This window comes from Melospiza melodia, chromosome Z (genome assembly GCF_035770615.1).
Source record: "Melospiza melodia melodia isolate bMelMel2 chromosome Z, bMelMel2.pri, whole genome shotgun sequence".
Classification (NCBI taxonomy): Eukaryota; Metazoa; Chordata; class Aves; order Passeriformes; family Passerellidae; genus Melospiza; species Melospiza melodia.
The window spans coordinates 62,077,331-62,098,167 of NC_086226.1; the positions used below are offsets into that span (position 1 = coordinate 62,077,331).

The 20,837-nt window shown below is 43.0% G+C and overlaps 1 protein-coding gene across 1 annotated transcript; it reads left to right on the forward strand.

Moving 5' to 3' along the window:
* Positions 1-429: 429 nt before the first annotated feature.
* Positions 430-15,083, forward strand: FNTA (farnesyltransferase, CAAX box, alpha). The gene is made up of 9 exons (XM_063179765.1): positions 430-608; positions 1,327-1,412; positions 2,007-2,121; positions 2,980-3,084; positions 9,464-9,590; positions 9,901-10,049; positions 12,077-12,139; positions 12,643-12,814; positions 14,317-15,083. Exons 1-9 carry the CDS (start codon positions 460-462, stop codon positions 14,446-14,448), a joined length of 1,098 nt encoding a protein of 365 aa, XP_063035835.1. The 5' UTR covers positions 430-459; the 3' UTR covers positions 14,449-15,083.
* The last annotated feature ends 5,754 nt before the right edge of the window (positions 15,084-20,837 follow it).

Genomic DNA, 20,837 nt, shown 5'->3' on the forward strand with positions numbered 1-20,837 from the left:
GTCCTGTCACTGCCAGTGAGCAGAGGCCGATTCCCATGCGGCTACAGTCTCTTTCAGGTACTTTGAAGAGTGACAAGGTCACCCCCTGAGCCTCCTTTTCTACAGGCTAAACACACCCAGCTCCTGCTGGGTCTGCTGCCTTCTCCAATTTCTCCCACTCGTTAAAGGCGGCTGTTTCAAAACCTCCAATTTCACTTTTTTGCAGAGTCAAAATTCCTCTGCCTTGTCCTGTCAGATCGTCTGAGGCTAAGATGGCGCCAGGCATTGTTTTCCCTCCCGGAGTGTACTCTCCGTGAGGACACCCGGGCGCTTCCCGGGCGGAGGGAGGGAAGGCAGGCGGGCACCTTCCCGGGACGCGCCACACGCGCCCTCCGCGCCAGGGGCGGCGCTGTCGAGCCGCGCCGCCGCTCCGCCCCCGCCTTTGTGGTGCAGCCGGGTCCCGGAAGCGGCGGCGGAGCGATGGCGGCGGTCGAGAGGGCGGCGGGGGCGGTGGAGCTGCAGCCGGATGGGGACGTGGAGGGCGGCAGCAGCAGCGAGCCGGAGGGCGGCTTCGGGCAGCTGCTGGAGGAAGAGGAGGATGGGGAAGATGCGGGCTACGTGCTGTACAGGTACGGCTGCGGCGGCGCCGGGCCGGGCTGGCCCGGGCGAGCACGGCACGGCAGGCACGGCGCGGCACGGCACGGGGTGGCGGGCGCGAAGTGGCGGATCTGGGGCCGGAGGACTGGGGAGCTTCTAGGAGGGGCAGGGACACCTTTCACTAGATCGAGTTGCTCAAGGCTTTATCCAACATGATTTTGAACGCTGCCAGAGCTGGTGCATACGCAGCTTCTGTGGGCAGCCTGGTCCAGTGTCTCACTACCTCTACAGTCAAAGAATTTTTTCCCAATGTCTAACCTAAATTTTCCCTCTCTCAGTTTGTACCCATTACTCCTTGTCCCATCATGACAGTTTCTGATTGAAAATCCCTCTCCAGCTTCCCTCTAGGTCCCGTTTAGATACTGGAAGGCTGCTCTGTGGACGTCGCACGGCATTCTCTTCTCTAGGCTCCACAGCCCCAACTTTTTCCGTTTGTCTTTTTGAGGGTGATCCAGTCCTCTTTTCAACATCGTGGCCCTGGTCTGCTCCAACACCTCCATGTCCTTCTTATGTAGGGGACACCTTTATGTATTTATATGCTGGTCTGTGTTACAGACAGTAATGTAGCTAAAATAGTAGGGACTGTTCAGAGCAAGGATGTGTTACTGGACACGCGTTCATGCATGTCATGGTTTGAGTAGCATTTGTGCTTTTTAGAAACATTGAAAACACAAAAACATGTATTTACAGGGACAGGAAGGAATGGGCTGATATTGAACCTGTTCCTCAAAATGATGGGCCGAATCCTGTTGTTCAGATCATCTACAGTGAAAAATGTAAGTCTTAAATTTATTATGCCCTTAACCATTGTTGAAACAAATCTTCATGTTTTGGATAATATTTTCTATGGATAACATATCTATGTTATGTCTATGGATAACATATCACATAGAGTGATACTGTGAAGAAATTAATTCATTGTGTTACGGTGCTTGTGTGTGGTGTTTTCACCAAGCATCTTTGAAGCTGAATCTTCACCTGAGATGTTAATAGCCAGGGTTCTCCTTTAGAATCCTGTGGCTTAAGAGGTAATACAGCAGACAGCATGGTTCATGTCACAAGTCATTTCCAGCCCACAAATGGAAGCAAAACATGAAGTTCTTGCAGCTGGTGAAGTAGTGAGAGTAAGCAGCGCAGATCTTTTATGATTGTTTTGGCTATTATTCTGATGGTGTGCTTCTAACATACTTGTGCAACTTTGTGGTGTGCTAATATCCTGCACAGGTCTCAGTGGAAAATGCTTTCAGATCGATAGGTATGATTAGTTTTACAGAGGTGTATTTAGAGCACAGAAAGTAGGAAGCAATTTAAAGGATTATTAACCTTATCCCCTGTTCAGGCCATTGGCTAAGATGCTATTCTCTATTTAGTCCGAGATGTCTATGATTACTTCCGGGCTGTTCTGCAGCGGGATGAGAGAAGTGAAAGAGCTTTCAAGTTAACAGCAGATGCCATTGAGTTAAATGCTGCAAACTACACAGTATGGTATGTAGTAATCTTGGTATTATTATTTCTGTGGTCGTTCACCTGCCTACCTTTTCAGTCTTTGATGTTTTGTTCATTGAATTAAGGCATGTCTAGTTGAATTTACACAGAGGAGTAGAGTACCTTTCCAGTGAGCTTCCAAAGAAAGCCCATGTTCAGTATGTCCCATGCCTCATGTTAAGTCAGTGGTTTTCATTCATTTGGCTCTAAGGATATTATCAGTCAAGGTCAGGGCTAGCCACAAAAAGGATGTTGCTGTTTAAAATTAGATTACTTACTTGATAATGTGTCCATGGCAAAATGCTGAAGATGCCCTCAGTTGACTTTGAGAAGAGGCATAAAAACATGATGGCAAATAATTTATGTATTTACTACCAATAATAAACTACTAATACTTTTTGCATTTTAAAAGATCTGTCAAGTTAGCTAATAAATAAACAGTGAATTTCTGATATTCACAGTAGGGCATTTTACTTACAAGCTAACAAGTACTTCTTGTACGTCTTCATTCCACTAATTTCCATAAAATCAGAAGGTTTGCATTGTTTCAAGCACAGAAGTCTTAGTTTCTGTGACAGAAAACTATCATGGGTACAGATTAACTTGAACATGATTGTTACAATCTTAGATTATGTAGTGTTGCAACCAGTCATATCCTAGTTCAGTGCTGTTCCATAATTGAAAGCCCTTTAACAGAACTAGATACGTGGTTAAGGATTTTCCATTAGTTTTAGCTTTTTGCACTGTTTTTATCTCAGTATCATTTACAAGAACTGTGAACAAAGGTGATTCCATGTTCTTGTCTGTGAGTTATAGGAAAGTCCTTTTGCAGTGTTCAAACGCTTGACTTTTATACAGGCATTTCCGCAGAGTCCTCCTGCAGTCTTTGGGAAAGGACCTCCATGAGGAACTTAAGTATATTACAGCTATCATTGAAGATCAGCCAAAGAACTACCAAGTCTGGTAAAATCATGCTTTCTTTCCTGTTCTTAATGTTTGTCCTGGTTTAGGATAAATTAGGGGAAATCTCCAAAAGGGAGCCCCCCCCCAAAAAAAAAACCTCCAACCACCCCTCTCCCAATACCGGGTTCGGGAAGGAATTTCTCGGAGGAGCAAAGTGGAAAACAAAACCTATTTATTGACAAGTAACAAAAGAACACTCCCCAACACAAGAAAAGGAAAGACACCAGGCAGTGTTGTGGGGGGCACTGAGCTTCTCTCGCAGACTCCGGGGGGTCCTGGATGTCCCAGGTCAGGTCTGGAGCCGGTCCAGTATCTTCAGGGGAGGGTAAGAAAGAGGGAACAAAAGAAAAGAAAAAAACAGCGCAGAAAGCAGCAAAAAAAAAAACTATCAGCTAGGGGCCGAGGCAGGAGCAAGCAAGCAAGCAAGCAGCCGCAAGCCAAGCCAAGCAGCCCAAAAGCCCAAAAGCAAAAGTGCCCGGTCACACTCACTCCTCCCTCCCCGCCCTGCCGTGGCACGATGGCCGGGGCGGAGGGTGGGGGATGAGAGAAAAGGCACAGCTGCCAGACACAACACATGATATTGGGATAAAGGTTGTCACCCCACGACACTCCACCCTTTATCCCATATTGTGAACATACAATAAAAAACTTTCATTTCACTTACACCTTTGTCACTTACGCATTCCTCTCATCTTACTTGCTCAGACCTTTGACACTTACAGTTTCCTTCTGTCTCACATTCAACAAACAATGACATTCATATATGAGTCTCATCCCACAATCAAGTGTCCCTGAGTTACATACTGTGTTGTTCCATCTTTCTGCATTATCCACCATGTATAACCTGGTCCTTGAGCAAAGACAATCCCACGGATGGGTTTGTCTGTACTCAAGGCAGGGTTGATCCATACTGTCTTTCCCAACAAACCTCTGACATGGGCCACTGGGGCTTTATCCCCATCTACTATATTAAGGAGCTCAGACTGAGCAGGACCCACTCGGTTGGTGGAACCTCGAGTGTTAACTAACCAGGTAGCCTTTGCCAAATGCTGCTCCCGGTTTTTTAAAGATCCCCCACCCAATGCTTTTGAGGTGGTTTTTAACAATCCATTGTACCTTTCCACTTTCCCTGCAGCTGGTGCATGATAGGGGATATGGTATATCCACTCGATGCCATGTTCCCTAGCCCAAGTATTAATAAGATTGTTTTTAAAATGAATTCCGTTATCCGACTCAATTCTCTCGGGAGTACCGTGCCTCCAAAGGTCCTGCTTTTCAAGGCCAAGATAGTGTTACGGGCTGTAGCATGAGACACAGGGTAGGTTTCCAACCATCCCGTGGTGGCTTCTACCATGGTTAGTACATAGTGCTTGCCCTGGCGGGTTTGAGGCAGTGTGATGTAGTCAATCTGCCAGGCCTCCCCATATTTGTACTTAGACCACCGCCCCCCATACCAGAGGGGCTTCACCCGCTTGGCCTGCTTGATGGCAGCGCACGTCTCACAGTCACGAATAACCTGAGAGATACTGTTCCTCATCCGCGACACTAAAGCTTTCACCTTCGGGCCAATTTGTAATTATTTCCAGAATCCCAGGGCGATTTAACTTACCAATTCGAGCGCGCTGCATAATGAGCGTAATCCACTTACTCCAAGTAGCATTGGTGGCATGGTGGGTAGGGGGAACCTTTCCTCTGAACATTCATCCCAGCACCGGTAGTTGGAGTGCCAGAAGGAGTTGTGCCTCTGTACCAATCACCTCCGAGGCGGCTTGGACTCCTTCATAGGCAGCCAAGATTTCCTTTTCTGTTGGGGTATAGTTATCTTCAGACCCCCTGTAGCTCTGACTCCAAAATCCCAATGGTCGGCCTCGGGTCTCGCCAGGCACCTTCTGCCAAAGGCTCCAGGACAGACCATGGCTCCCGGCTGCAGAGTAGAGCACGTTCTTCACATCTGGTCCCGTCCTGACTGGACCAAGGGCTACAGCATGAGCGATCTCCTGCTTGATCTGGATGAAAGCTTGCTGCTGCTCAGGGCCCCAATAGAAGTCGTTCTTCTTGCGGGTAACCAGATAAAGGGGTCTCACAATCTGACTATACTCAGGGATGTGCATCCTCCAGAAACCTATAGCACCTAAGAAAGCTTGTGTTTCCTTCTTATCAGTTGGTGGGGACATAGCAGTGATTTTGTTAATAACATCCGCAGGAATCTGACGCTCTCCGTCTTGCCACTTCACCCCCAAGAACTGAATTTCTCGGGCAGGTCCCTTGACTTTGCTCTTCTTAATGGCAAATCTGGCTTTCAGGACAATATGAATGATCTTCTCTCCTTTCTCGAACACTTCTATTGCCGTGTTCCCCCAAACAATGATATCATCAATATATTGTAAATGTTCTGGAGCCTCACCCTCTTCTAGTGCAGCCTGGATCAGTCCATGACAGATGGTAGGACTGTGTTTCCACCCCTGGGGCAGTCGGTTCCAGGTATACTGCACTCCCCTCCATGTAAAAGCAAACTGGGGCCTGCATTCTGCTGCCAGAGGGATGGAGAAAAACGCGTTAGCAATATCGATGGTCGCGTACCACTTTGCTGCCTTGGACTCCAGCTCGTACTGCAGTTCCAGTATGTCCGGTACAGCCGCACTCAGTGGTGGAGTCACTTCATTCAAGGCACGATAGTCCACAGTCAGTCTCCATTCTCCGTCAGATTTTGGCACGGGCCAGATAGGGCTGTTGAAGGGTGGGTGGGTTTTACTGACCACCCCTTGGCTCTCCAGCTCTCGGATCATTTTGTGGATGGGGGTCACGGCATCTCGATTCGTCCGGTACTGCCTACGGTGCACTGTTGAGGTGGCAATTGGCACTCGTTGCTCCTCTACCTTCAAGAGTCCTGCTGCAGATGGGTTCTCTGATAGTCCAGACAAGGTATTCAGTTGTTTAATACCCTCTATCTCCACTGCAGCTATTCCAAAAGCCCACCTGAATCCCTTAGGATCTTTGTAATAGCCATTCCGGAGGAAGTCTATGCCCAAAATACACGGAGCCTCTGGACCAGTCACAATCGGATGTTCCTGCCACTCCTTCCCAGTCAAGCTCACCTCAGCTTCCAACAAAGTCAACTGTTGTGATCCCCCCGTCACTCCAGCAATGGAAACAGGTTCTGTCCCCACGTGTTCCGATGGCATCAAGGTACACTGTGATCCAGTGTCAACCAATGCTTCATAGTCTTGTGGCTCTGATGTGCCAGGCCATCTGATCCACACCTTCCAAAAAACCCGGTTTTCCCGTGCCTCTTCCTGGCTGGAGGCAGGGCCCCTCTAAGCCAGATTGTCCTTCTTTCCTTGGGCGTATGCCTTAGAAGTTCCTTCAAGGGGATCGGACATGTCATCGTCATCAGCATACTTAACATCTCGGCTACGAGCGACCGGAGCTGCTATCCTTTTGGTGATACTTTCTCTTTTCTTCAAATCACTTTGGCACCCGTTGTGCCAAAGCAGCGGAGGGTTTTCCATCCCATCTCCTCATGTCTTCTCCAGACTCACGCAGAAAAGCCCATAACTCAGCCCGTGGGATGTACCTTCTCTCCCCATCAAAGGAGCGCCAGCGTTGGACACCAGGGCCTCTAATTTGTACAGCCAAGATTTGAATAAGTCCTCTTTAATCTCTTCCCAGAGTTTCTTATGATTCTCCTCTATTTTGTCCTCTAGTTTCTGCAGTCGGGTTTCCACTGCTGCAATTCTGGCATGAGTTGGGCCATGCACAGCATCTGCATACGCTCGAAGCTTCTTTGCCATATCGAGCACAGTCTCATATGTATCATCCCGCTTCATTATTGCTAGGGCAGAAGCGTATTCAGGTGGCCCAAGTCGCACAAGTTTCCTCCACATTACAGGTGTGCATGGTACCAGGTCCGGATTCCTAGTTGTTGTATCATCTGAGAAAATGAGCTCTGCCACCGCCATCTCTCTCAGGCGTTGGATCCCCTGTTCTATGGTCTTCCACCGTGTCTGCTGCATATAGAGATCATCCGTACACAGGTATCGTTCTGCTACGCTTCTTAGGGCCCATTCCCAGAGGCTGTGAGGGTTAGCCCCCCTCATCATACCTTGATCGATGACAGGATCATGTGACAGGGATCCCAAATGCCTCCCTTCAGTACCATCCAAAATCGTAACCTCCCCTGCAGCATCCCAAAGGCGGACTAACCAACTAATTATAGATTCGTCAGGTTGTCGTCTGTAATCCTTTCTTAGGCCTCTGAGGTCCTTCAGAGAAAAGGAGTCAATATTAGCTCCAGAATCTGTGCCCCTTGATGTGGCCTCTGATTTTGGGGAGGGTCCTTCTCCTGCATCATCATCATCATCCTCCACCTTTCGATCGGTCTCATCATCCTCATCATCCTCCACCTTTCGACTGGTCTTTGCCTTTACACTTTCCACCTCTTGTATTAGCTGCAACAGCCATGGTTTGGGGCCTATTGTCTGATTCAGCTGCTAGCCTGGAGCCTGGGATGTTAGCTGCAGCCTGGGTCACTGGGATAGTAACTAACTTATCTCCCTGTTCCCTTTCTGCTATCTGCTGCTCCACAGTATCTAGCAGAGTACGGTAAACAAACGCCAAGGCCCAGCTCACTGCAGTAATCCTTTCCTCCTTAGTATTACCATGGCATTTCTCCCTCAAATACTTTGCCACCTCGACCGGGTTCTGAATTTGATCAGATGGAAAGTCTATAGGATCAGAAAATTCCTTTAAAGTCTGGCCCATATCCTCACATTTCCCACTCCAGTCAAGATTTTTCCTGCTTTGTTTTACTCCTGAATCAGGAGTCTCTCTAACCCCTCTAGAAATCTCAGCTTTCATTTTATATATACTCCAGACAGTATAGAAAAGGCTTAATAAATTAAATGCTAGAAAGATGGTTTCTTTTAAACTCAGGGGAAATTCAATATTTTCTAATAGAGATGTCAACAATTTGGAGGAGAAGAAGGAAGACAAAAACTGAAAAGCCTCTTCCCCTTCTTCTCCCCAAACAAACTGAGTACACAGCCATAACAACAATCCATACATTCCTGAAACAAAGTCCAGCATTTTTATAAACCTCTGACAAATCATCACACATAAGACCAGCCCAATGACTATTCTGGTTAGTGCCCCCTGCTTACAAGAGCTACTTATTAGGGACAACACCAGAGCTATTTCTGGGTAAGGAAATAACCCTAGGGACCACAAAGGTATTAAAACTTCAAAAAACCCTAGGGACCAGAAATACCGGTAAGCTTCCACCCCAAATGACATTATGAATTACCAGTATGCCCACAAAACAACCAAAACATTGTTGTTATAGGGGTTTTTTTCCACTGTCTTTGGCCTCCGTTTCCCGGCCAATGCACCAAAAAATATACTGTCCTGGTTTAGGACAAATTAGGGGAAATATCCAAAAGGGAGCCCCCCCAAATAAAATCCTCAAACCACCCCTCCCCCAACACCGGGTTCGGGAAGGAATTTCTCAGAGGAGCAAAGTGGAAAACAAAACCTATTTATTGACAAGTAACAAAAGAACACTCCCCAACACAAGAAAAAAGAAAAGAAAAGAAAAGAAAAGAAAAGAAAAGAAAAGAAAAGAAAAGAAAAGAAAAGAAAAGAAAAGAAAAGAAAAGAAAAGAGAAAAGGAAAGGAAAGGAAAGGAAAGGAAAGGAAAGGAAAGAAATATTGGGATAAAGACAGTCACCCCACGACAATGTTTTTGCAGATAATATTTGTTTTGTAAATTGTCCAGTTGTGGTGGAGGAGTTAAATGGAGTTGCATCATGTCAAAGCTCCTTTCAGATATTTTTTCTAAGTGTATGATTATAACATGCTAAGCAGGTGTTGTTTTCTTGTTAATTTCAATTTTTAGACTGCCAAAATAAGTCTGACAGGTAAAAAAAAAAAAGATTTGTGAAAAGGCAGCTGAGAACACACACATAAATTAGTATCTTATCTTTTATTGTGTTTTGGAGTTTGCCTGCCTGTTGTTAGGTTTTTCCCAAAATTAATAGGAATAGGCGAAAGAGCAATATTGTTATTGCTAGAGAAATTATGCAGTAGTAGAAAACTTTACTCTGCTGAGTAAAGTTTGACTGTAAGTGTGAAACTGTTGTTTCAGGTGACTATTACTTGTCTAAAATGAGATGATTTGCCATGGTGTATGTGTGGTTAGAATTTTTTGTAATATAAATATGTGTCATGCATTTCTCAGAGCCAAGTGAAATGTTCTGGTATGCTTAATTTGAAGTATTTAACTAGTGGGTTTTTTTCCTAAGTTGTGCACTTGCTGTAAGCTGCTGTTATGTAGAACACACACTCACCAAAAAAATTTAGACTTTGTTCTTCTCATCATTAGGCATCACAGACGGGTGTTGGTTGAGTGGCTGCAGGATCCAACCCGAGAGCTTGAGTTCATAGCTGACATTCTTAACCAAGATGCCAAAAATTACCATGCCTGGCAACACAGACAATGGGTTATTCAGGTATTGTATCCACAGAACTCTTGATTCTTTAAATAACTTGCATTTTAAATGTGTGGCAGAGGTTAGCTATAAACTTTCCTTTTAGGAAATGAGTTCAAAGAATTGAGTTGTTGTCTACTTACTGTTGTGTGTGTGAATTTAATGATGAGCTAGCATGTTCCTAGCTCACCTGCAGACATTTTTTTTGTAACTTTCTGTTGATTTCTTTAAAAAAGGCTCTATCTGATGTTCAGGTAACTTAAGAACAAGAATGTATTTAAAAAATGAAAACTTTTGATTGTGATACTTTCTCTTCCTTCCCTTTCTGTAGGAGTTCAAATTATGGGACAATGAACTCGACTACGTGGACCAGCTTTTGAGAGAGGATGTGAGAAACAACTCTGTTTGGAACCAACGGCACTTCGTCATTTGCAACACCACTGGCTATGATGACCCCGCAGTCCTAGACAGAGAAGTCCGGTTAGTAATGCTATTCAGGCTCGTATTAAACAGTATCCATTACATGAAAGCAAAGGAATACTTTCACAGTCCCCGTGGGCTTTGTTTTCTGATTTTTATCCACTTCTGGGACTAACATTCACAGTTAGCGAACAAGTGTCAGGCTGAAGCAAGCTCTGCTTATCCTCGGCAAGCTGCTATCATGAATCGGTTTTCCTGGCCTGCTGTTTATTGTGCAAACAAAACTTGGGGGTTTATGGTGAGCTAGTTATAGTAGGACAGGCTACAGAAGATCTGTGACACTGCTGTGCTGTTCATTAGTATTCTACTCCTAGAAAGTTTGGAAAGAGGCACTCTTCAGCTCTGGCGCCTGGAGCACCCCCACCCTCTTCCTTCTTTCCTGACCTTTGTGTCTGCAGCAAATAAAACTGTGCAACTACCTTTGTTTTTCTCTTAAATATGTTACCACAGAGGTGTTACCATCATTTCTAGTAGGCCCAGCTTTTCTAATGGCACATCCATCCTTGGAGCTATGAGAGACTGTCTCCGATAGACATGGAAGAAGCTACTGGCTGCTTCTCACAGAAGCCAACCCTGTAGCCACCCTCCGCTACCAAAGAAACAGGCCATGCAAACCCAATACAGTGACATGGTTTGTAGGAAGAGGGGTTGACTTTTATGAGGAATTTGATGCAGCTGGAAAAATAAACCTCTCAGGAGTATGTGGTTGGCACAAAGAGAAAACTGCCTCTGTGAGATGGCTAGTTTCCAGGAAAAAGAGTTTTGTGCTCACTGTTTCTAGGTTGCGTGTTTGTAACTGAAGACAAACTGGGCTTCTAGACATATTTTACTACCCATGGTGGTAAGAGAAGCCTCTTCATATGATTTTCACATCTCAGACTGCTGATTAGGGTTGATGTTTATGAGAAGATATTTGTCAAAAGTGAAGAAGCAATTAAGGTACTGCGATTTTTTATAGAGTTATTTTTCAGAAGAAAGACTGAATCTCTGAATCTTTTGGTGCATTATTCATAGAGGATCCCAGGCCTCAATGTCTTCCATGGTTGTCTTTGCAACCTTCTAGAAGTTTTACTTCTCTTCCAGTTTATAACGTTCCTGTAGATTGATGAATCTGAACCATTTCCATGACTTAGACTTTGATAACTTCAACTTTTTATTTCCAGAGTTTAGATGGGCATCCTTTCCTGATCTTGTCAAGATAATTGGGTACCATCTAAAGAACCAGACTGGCTAAGATTAAGATTTCCCAGATGTCACTATAGAAATGCTGGTTGGTTTATAAACTCGTTCTTTGTCACAGTGACTGCAGAATGTTTTAAAACAGTTTCAGTTGTGGAGTATTTTTTAGTACTCTTGATATATCAGATACTCCTCTATTTGCAGCCTCTGAAAATCATCAGAATGCCTGGTTATGCTGGGAAAGGCCAGAAGATAAATCTGCTTTGTGTAGATGAAATGTGGCTTTGTGGCTGTATTGGAGGTGCCTTTTGTTGCTTTTCTTTTATAGCAATTGCCTCACTGTTGCTTTCATAGAAATGCTGCAGAAGGCTTTGTGAGCCGAAAGCTCAAGCTCTGCCTTTCTGTGGGTTTGCTTGAGTGCAGCCTGAGGAAAAAAGTTCTGCAAATAGGTACTGAACATACCACTTGTAGTCATATTAACAGAGTTCAGTTATTCTGGCCATTCTCAGCCCCGTGCCAATTCTGAGCATCAAGAAATAAGTTACTCCTTTAGCATACCAGGAGAGTGTATTATGTTGTTTTCTCAGTGTTTTTGCTAATAATTTTGAGAACTGATTCATTATTGTATAAATTCCAGCAAACTGAACGCTTAAAACATAGTGTCTGCTTCTTTGAGACTCCTGATGATTATATTGTGAGCGATTTTTGACCTACCCAGGTGAGATGATCTACAAAAAGAGTGAAGTATAGGCTAGAGATAAGCATTTGGAAGCTTCTGGGTACATTCAGGTAATTTCTAACTGCATTGTTATCGGTTGCATTCATGACCCATTACCTTTTTCTTGCAGATACACTCTTGAGATGATCACGGCAGTGCCACATAATGAGAGTGCTTGGAACTACTTAAAAGGGTGAGGTGTATTTCTCCATGAGGCAAAGAATCTGTGGAAGGTGTCTGATGCCTACTTCTTAATTAAAGAGATTTTTTTTCTTCTTGTTCTAGTGTAGTGTGCTTAAGCAGGCAGACAAATACTGTCACAAAGGGTTCTTATATTCTAACCTAATTTCTTTGTAACTTTTCACTAAGCTTCTGGCCCTATAGTTCTTGCAGAAGGACTACAAGTACTTCTCATGCTTTTAAAAACTTAACCTGTAATGTCACTGTGTTAAAAAGCATAGATAGGAAACAATTAACATACTTTCAGTCTAATTCCTGTTCAATTGAACAAAAACTATACCAGCTTACTACAACATGAGGCTATACTAGTTCTGCATGCTGCTTACTTTCTGACTTACTTATATTTGCAGCCTGATTTCAAACCTAATCTTCAAGTAACAGAGTCATAACAAAAATGCAATTATTCACACCAGGTTTCCCATCATTATGTGTCAAGCCTATTAACCTCTCTTATAGGATTCTACAGGATCGTGGTCTTTCAAAATATCCAAATCTGCTGGAGGAGCTGTTGAATTTACAGCCCAGTCACAGTTCACCCTATCTGATTGCCTTTCTTGTGGACATATATGAAGATATGCTAGAAAACCAGTGTGATAACAAGGAAGAAACACTGAACAAGGCATTGGAGGTACATTTTGAAAGCTTGGTTTTTCTTCCGAGGCATGCTGCCTATTCCTGTCTGGTTTTATAGCTTGACAAAATGAGATTGATTTTCATAAATAGAACAGGTTAGTTGTTAATCATGAGAAGTCTATGAAGAGTTTAACACAAAAACCAGACAATCACAAGGATCTAATGAATTTAAATATAAATAATAACTAGCCAGTTATTAAATTATTCTTAAATTTTCTTCATGTGGTGGTGAAGGAGGGTCTCTAATACTACCTGCAGAAGAAAGAAGATGTTTGAATAATAGAGGAGTTTTCAATGTTTACTTTATAGCATTAACTCACTCTCTTCTCTGTAGATTAATGAATTTTTCTCAGAATATCCATGTCCAAACAACCTCAGTTGAGCTCCCATGGCCCTTCTCAGCTCTTTCTAAGAAAGTTGACAGGATTAGCTTATGGCCAGCAGGCACTGGGGTATCAGTAAGAAATGTCAGGCACCACTTCCTAGAGAGCATAAATTACTTCTGGCAATGATGTGTATCTCCCAGAGTTTCATACTTGGCTGTTCCTTGTTGTAGTTTGTAGCATAGTTTTTACGAGAACACTTTCCATTCACTGTGAGACTGATTGGAACTTGAAGTTATTAGATCTGCAGTTCCACCTGGAGTCTTTGTGTTCCAACATTTTTCTTTCTCAGCATTTTCCATTGTTGTGTTCCAGGACCAGACTGTAAACAAGTGCAATTGGCTCCTTTATACTATTTCACTAATTTTAAGTTCTCTGTTTAAACATCAAAGCTCTTAATTTTTAACTCCATTTCACTGAGTAAGGCAATGTCATCTGCATAATAAAAGGGAATTTAGTCTGAACATTTGTAGTGTTGAGACTGTGTAAAATTTACACAGCTTGTCCTGTAAGTAGTATTGATTTCTACTGTGCTGCTTACTCAGATCAAAATTTTAAAAAAACCCAAATATGTAGAAGTATCTGCACCAGCTCTTAATGTTGCATGAGAGAGGGTTACTGACTTGCAGGGAGAACCTTTTGGGACAGTCTGCTGAGTAAAAAAACAGAAATAAAAGATCTCCTGTCAGTCTATCAAGAGTATTGAAGATTCAAGAGCAGGATGATCTTCCAATGTTTGGAATTAAGTGGTTTACAACCTGTTGGATGACTAAAAGACGTTCAGGGTTCTCAGGAAGTGTGTAGTATGCTCTACTACAGGGTGCATTAGGCTGTCATGGATGATGAGTGGTGGGCATGGGAGTGAGTCAAAGGGAACTCGTACAACTGAAATGGGCCTGGAGGGATTTTTGTGCAGTGTCAGATTGGTTGGCTACCAACTAGGGTTGTCATTAGTTTGATGTCATTAAACAGTTACAAATCCCATGAATAAAAGAAATGTTGCAGAGGAACATATTTCTGACACTATCTGAAATACAGGTTGTATGCATTTTATAATTAAGGATTTTATAAGCTTTTCAGTTTAATACTCCAGTCTCTCGTTTTTCTTTCATAGTTGTGTGAAATTCTGGCTAAAGAAAAAGACACCATCCGAAAAGAGTACTGGAGATACATTGGAAGGTCCCTTAAGAGCAAGCACAGTTCAGGCACTGAACAGAGCAGTACACTGATGGATAAAGAGCAGTAACTGAAGATGGAAGAAAACAGTGTTAAGCTTTCAAGCTGTTCTAAAGCTGTACTAAGTAGGGTCATCAACAAGTTCAAAGTCCATTTGTAAGTATTGCAATGGGAGAGGAGTGCAGACTGCTGTATAGTCCTCAGTTGCTGCTGCTACTGTTGATGGCTCTAGCTGCAGTCAGGAAATGTATTAAGGCTTAATTATTGAAATGTACCAGGTAGAGGCTTTAGTTCCTAACTAAAAATACATAAATGTATACCTATTACATTGACAGTGCTGAGTTAATGGTTGGCCTTGATCTTAAGAGGTTTTTTCCAACATAAGTTACTCTACAAGTCTGTGAAGCGCTAAAACCATGTCTCATGTTGTGGCTTACCCACTTGTGGTTCTTAACACTGTCTCATGAGTTTGCTGCAGTAGTGTGACTGCAGGTAACTTTTAACTATAGGGGATATGATCTTAAAGGTCTCTTCCAGCCTAGAATTTCTGTGATTCTGTGATTCTGTGATATAGAGTAACCTGATTAGTGCAAGTAGGCGCTGCAGCTGTCACCATGTGTGGGAGCAGCTGTGTAACACTGTCAGCCTATGCTGTTGTATGCAACTAACACCAAGTGTAATTTTTTAATAAAAATAGAGAACTTAGAGCATTTGTCTGATTTCTTTAAATGTGTTTCTTTTGGTCCTTGTAAGTGCATCGTTTGGTTTTTTCAGATGCTGATAGAGGTAAAATATCCCCTTGCATAACTATTGGATTCTATTGCATTGAGATGTCTTTTGCACTTGAGTATTCTTATCCCAGAAACTTTCAGGACACCTGATATATTCAGTGGAGCCCTGAATTCTTCCCTGCACAGACAGGAAAAATGCTTTGAGGATCCTGGAGAAGGTGTATACCTACATCCGAAAAATGCATCTACCCTGTTTTCAGCAAATGGTTATTGTAAACTGTGTTCTTATGGAGTGTTTGTCTGATATGAAATATTTTATTGGAAACGATCATAGAGGGAACAAACAAGTGCTGGTGTTTATTCCTTAATATGCTGTCTTTCTGACACTAAACATTAAATGGTGTTAACTGTGATTAAACAATAGTGGAAATTATTTTTTAACACTTGAAATTCTTTAATTCAATGCAGTCTTGAAATTCAAAACAACTCACAGGGAGTGGAATTGATATACAAAGCTGTGTAAATTTGTAGTGGTTTTGCTGCTTTCTCTGCAATAGGGAAAACATTTTTGTGTTTTCTCAAATGAACATTGAAAACAGACATGGACTTCAAACTTTTGGAGATTGGTTAACCTGGAGGGTTTTTTTTCTTTCATTCTTTTTTTTTTACATGTTTGGGGTTTTTTACTATATTTGAAACTCTAATACAAAGCAAAAAGTATGTTTCTACCCCTATGAGTTGTTCCTAATTGAAACTGTACTAAATATGGAGTACTGAATAGTCAGGGTGTTCAAGGACTTCAGGGTAAAGTAACGTATTTGCCACTATGAGTCAAGAAAGCTCAGAAAGATGAACAGTGAAATACAATCCTTTAAATAAACATCATCAGTGAAGAGGGAACAGAATTCTTCCTCTATCTTTCACAAAATTCAGAGGACACTTGGAATAAAGCAGAGTATTCTTTATAGACTAGCATAAATTTCAGCAATAAATCATCACAAGGTAAGATTGATGAAGAGTGTCCACAGGGACAGTGTATTTTGGGATGTGATCTCAGTCACCTGTGGGCTGAGGCAAGAGCTTAGATTTAGCCATGTAGACTTCCTAGTGGTAAGAATAGGTAGGATTCCTCTGACAAAACCTTTCTAGGGATATGGTCAACCTATGGCCTTCTTACTCTTGAAAATAATGTCTGTAAGTAATGAATAAGATTCTAGCAGAGTTGGTAGGGTTTTATACTGGTATCCTGGGTTGACTACATGATGCTTTTATCCCCAGTCGTCTGCTCTATTTATGCTGAATAATAAGTTTTGCACCTTTAAGACATGTTCCAGAGAGTGAAGGGGGGAGAGAAGAAGCAGCAGTTTGTTTTCAGACACTGCACTCACTTATCCACATTCCTGCTCCTGACTGTTGCCTTCGGAGGGACAGACAGTGGGACAGAGCTCTCCTTTGTTTTAGTTAGTTTTAGCTAGCTGAGGCAGAGAAGTTCCCTGGACTGTGGTTTTTTCCCTTTTTCTTGGACCTGTTCAAACCTGCTCTGGACTGAACACCCAGGGGAGCACCGGCAGCTGCACCTGTGGCCCACCAGGCCGGGCCTGGGCCACGGCATTTCCAGCACCTGAGGGACTGATCAGAAACTGAGTGAGCTCAGCTGCAACCTGGGGAGGGACTTTCTGAGTTTGTCATCTCTTTTGGAGCGGCAAGGGGTTTTATTGCTTAATATTGTTTAGGTTTTATTGTTTAATAAACGTTTTTTTCAACTTTTCTCCAAGGAGGTATTTTCTCCCAGACTGGTTGAGGGAGGGGCTAATTGAATCTGCTTTTCTAGAGGAGCCCCTTTGGGGGTTCTCTCCCAAATTTGCCCTGAACCAGGACAACTGGTTATGCAAGCATAGTGGTACATGGAAAGATAATACCGTTTCTGAGCTCCATTTACCAATAAATAATCAAATACATTTTTTAATAGAAAAAATACCTTGTCTTATGTAGAACAAACATGTAACCTAACAAATTGTGTAAATCCTAGAGAAAAAAATGTATTGGACCCTAGAATTCTGCTTAAACAACAGGAATCCAAAAAAGTCACTCTGTTGAAACAGAAGTGTTCCTTCTTTCAAATGTTTATGTTCACTGTCACTTGGATTCCAAGGAAGCTTTCAAATTCTCTGGCAAAGGCACCTCAGTTTTCTGCTGGTCAACCATGCACAAAAATACTGAGCTGTCAGAGCTGGAAAAAGGATGACTACCCAGCCAGGTTGCAAGTGAAGCCGCTGAACCTTGAATTTTAATGGATCTGAGACAAAATGTTCCTGGTAGAAGAAGGATCTTGACAAAATGTAGAGAAAAGGGTCTTAGAGCAGGAGGTTAGAGATTACTTTAATCTGTAGGCATTGGTACTGACTGCCTTTGATCAGGGCAAACATCACAGTTATTTGTCCCAATGGGTTCATCTGTACAAGAAAATTTACTGGTTTTATTGTTGTAATGATGTGACTCTTCTGTTTAATTTTATTATCGAAGAGTCTAAATGGAAAACTACTGATACAACTCTCCCTTGTAAATCAGTGTAACTGGAACATTCAGTGGAGTATGGAGCGTTAGTAAAGTGTGAAATCATAATCTATGCTTGCTTTCATCAGAAGCTGATATTCTTGCCTTGGTGTAGCCCTGTCTTAATAAGCCCTTATTGACTTCCACCTTTTTGTCTTTGCAACTTCGATGACAAAACAGTGTATATCTTTCCTAATCTATTGAGTACAAAACCACTGCTAGCGTAATGTGCTTCTCTCAGATGCTGTCTGGTTGTACTAAGGAGTGTGCCGCTCAGCTGGACCTTCTGTAGTGGCAATATTCTCCAGTAAAGAAGTAGGGAGGTTACATGAAACACTTTCATCGAAGTGCTAGCTGCCAATTCATGCAGTGCCATGGTGATGAGGGAGTTGGAGATAGGACACACAGAACTGAGGGTGCACACACTTTAGGTTTCTCTAACTATGTACCATGATGAGCTACTAGAAACTTCACCAAATTTAGCTAAAAACCCTACCTTAGGATGCCCTGATGCCTACATTATATATCTAATGAAACCGCTTGGGGACAGGACTGTGCTCCACGAGTTGCATCACCTCACTGTCTCTGAAGAAGCACTGAAAACCTGCGTAGGATTTCAGCCTTGGGGGATTAGCATCGTTGCTGTATATGCTGTCGCCCCGCCGAGAAGGTGGACACCGGCCACTAGATGGCACTGTGACACGCACCCCAAGGCCACGGGCGCCGCTGATGTGCAGGAAAAGCAGCGGCGTCACCACCTCCTCCGTGCAACATCACCACACCTGCTGATTAAACACGGAAGAGCAGCTGCTTGGTAATTCAATACCTAGCGCCACATGAGCATCAAGCACAAGTGTTCTGGGAGGGGCTAAATGGTCATCTTCATGTTGGTGTTAATTGGAGAGAAATGTTAACAGAAATTATGTTTCCTCTGACACTGGACACCTTGTACAGATTTGGACTTTGTTTAGTCCTGGTGTTCTAAAAATAATGCCATGACTAAACCCCTCTGCTCAGAACTTGGGGTTTGTGGCACATTTACATCTTTTGGAGACATGCCTCCAATCAGAGTGCTTCACTCATACACCTTCCCAAGCTGGAAAGTTTTGGTCCCCTAGAGCTAGCCTTGTTATGACAAATTTCTCTGGTTCCTCTGTAATGAAATGCTGGCTATTGCTGGTTGTTTCTGGGAATATAGATTGAAGGACAAGATGACCTACTCCTGCTTCTTGGAACTCAGGGGAGGACTTGGGCCAAACTGAGGAAGCCAAGCATGCTGTTGCAGATCTGAAAGCGATTTCCTTGCTTTCTGGTAAGCAGGACTGAAAACTTTGCTAAACAAGGTCAAAGACAGACTTCTTTCTCTCATGCACTGGTTTGTCAAAACTGAGTCATATGGGCTGTCGCCACAGTGCAGGGATTTTAAGTGAATAAAGAGATGCTCTGTGTCACTTCAGCCAAGCCACCTTGAGCACTCAGAGTGACTCAGGTGCAGCTGCTTGTTCTTTGTGTATGCACTGAGCTCCCAGGACATGCTACCATTACCCCCTCCCACGGGCATTATGCTAGCTCTGGTACCTCTGTCCACACTTGAAAGAGTTGGGTGACAGGTGTAATGCTGCCATCGCTGTGCTGGTCATGGGCAGTGATCTTATGATGACAGAAAATGTCTTGTGTGTTTGGGCTTCTTATTCTTTTGGGTTTGGATTGTTTTGGGTAGGTCTATTTCATTATTTGCTTTTTTGGCTGATGCACCCTGACTACTGTTCAAGTCATCTCTCCAACAGATCCAAAACCAGCTGAGTAAGTGCTTGTGCCGCTACAAAGAAACTTTAGAAGGCAGAAAAGGGGGAAAAAAAAAAGAACTGCTGTACTCCCTCTTCTGCCAAAGCCTGCTTACCAGGATAAGAAGGTGGCAGGTAGATAACCTTCTTTTCTTTCCAGGTGCTTGCACACATCTGCCTCTGTTCTAGCTTGCAGACACACAATGAATATGAGTTTTATTCCCAGTTTTACAGGACAGCGAGAGCACATTATCCCTGTATACAATAGCATATGGTGCTCACTGGCTTTTCTTGCTGCCTCTTGCACTAACAGTTTCTCTGCTGCAAAATGAGTCCAAGTGTCTATTTGCAGGTACCTACAGAGCAGGTGTGGAGGGTTCCTGAGCAATGTTCCAGCATTCTGATACCAGTTCAGTGGTACCGCAAATCATCTTGCTAATTTGTTTGAGGTCTAACCTGCAAAGATCCTGCATTGAGCTGAAGGCTACAATAAAAGGGAGCGTTGAGTATTTACATGGGCAACGGAAAACCAGAAACACCTGGTTTTAGAAACCAATTTTCAGAATATCAATTTTCAAATTGTTCCTTATCTGAAAACTTTAAAATTTGTAAAGTGAGAATAGAAAACTGCTTGGCTTCTCACATTCAGAGGAAAATATGTGAGGACACAGGCAAGACTTAGTTAACTTCTAGAAGGCATGTCTGGATAAAACCCCAAAAGCTGGATGAGACCTGTTTCTCATTTAGTGATGCCCCAGACATAGCTAAGTTGCATTTGGAACTCAAATTTTCTCCAGTTTCATTGCAGGAAGAAGGGGAAAATGAGGGATGACTGGAAAAGGGCAAGCCAAAATCACTAGTAATAGATCTCTAACAACAGCTAAGAATATTACAGCAAATTATTTCAGTACAGGTGCCTGTTGTAGAACCAGACAGAGGCACCTGGCACACACAGTAATTTTGTGCATTTCAAGAAAAAGCAGTCTTTTCCCTCCAGGTTAACTGTATTGAGTTTCTCACTTCTTTTTTTTAAGTGCTAATACACTGTCAGATACATGCTTTTCTGAGCCATGCAGGCTAAAATTTCTAGGGAGAGAAGAAGAGAATGATGAGATATAACCTGTTTGACTGTAGGATTGCTACTTAGCAGCTATGGCCAAGAGAAAACCCACATAAACCTGGTTTTTATATCCCACAATGCTGGCTTTCAGCTGTCACTTTATAGTACAGGCTTTTCCAGCAGAAATTACATATCTCTGAAAACTCCTGGTGTACTGGGAGATGCCCCTTATTACAACATATGCTAGTAGCCTTTGACACTGTGGGAGTTTCAACTTGCTTTCTGTTCCTCAGCACTGTGACTGCAAAGAAGACACAAGCAGCGCAGGCAA

Coding starts and splice junctions, on each gene's coding strand:
- FNTA (XM_063179765.1), top strand. CDS start 460: ATGGCGGCGGTCGAGAGGGCGGCGGGGGCGGTGGAGCTGCAGCCGGAT. Junction 2,122..2,979: donor GCTGCAAACTACACAGTATG/GTATGTAGTAAT, acceptor ACTTTTATACAG/GCATTTCCGCAGAGTCCTCC. Junction 12,140..12,642: donor GCTTGGAACTACTTAAAAGG/GTGAGGTGTATT, acceptor CCTCTCTTATAG/GATTCTACAGGATCGTGGTC.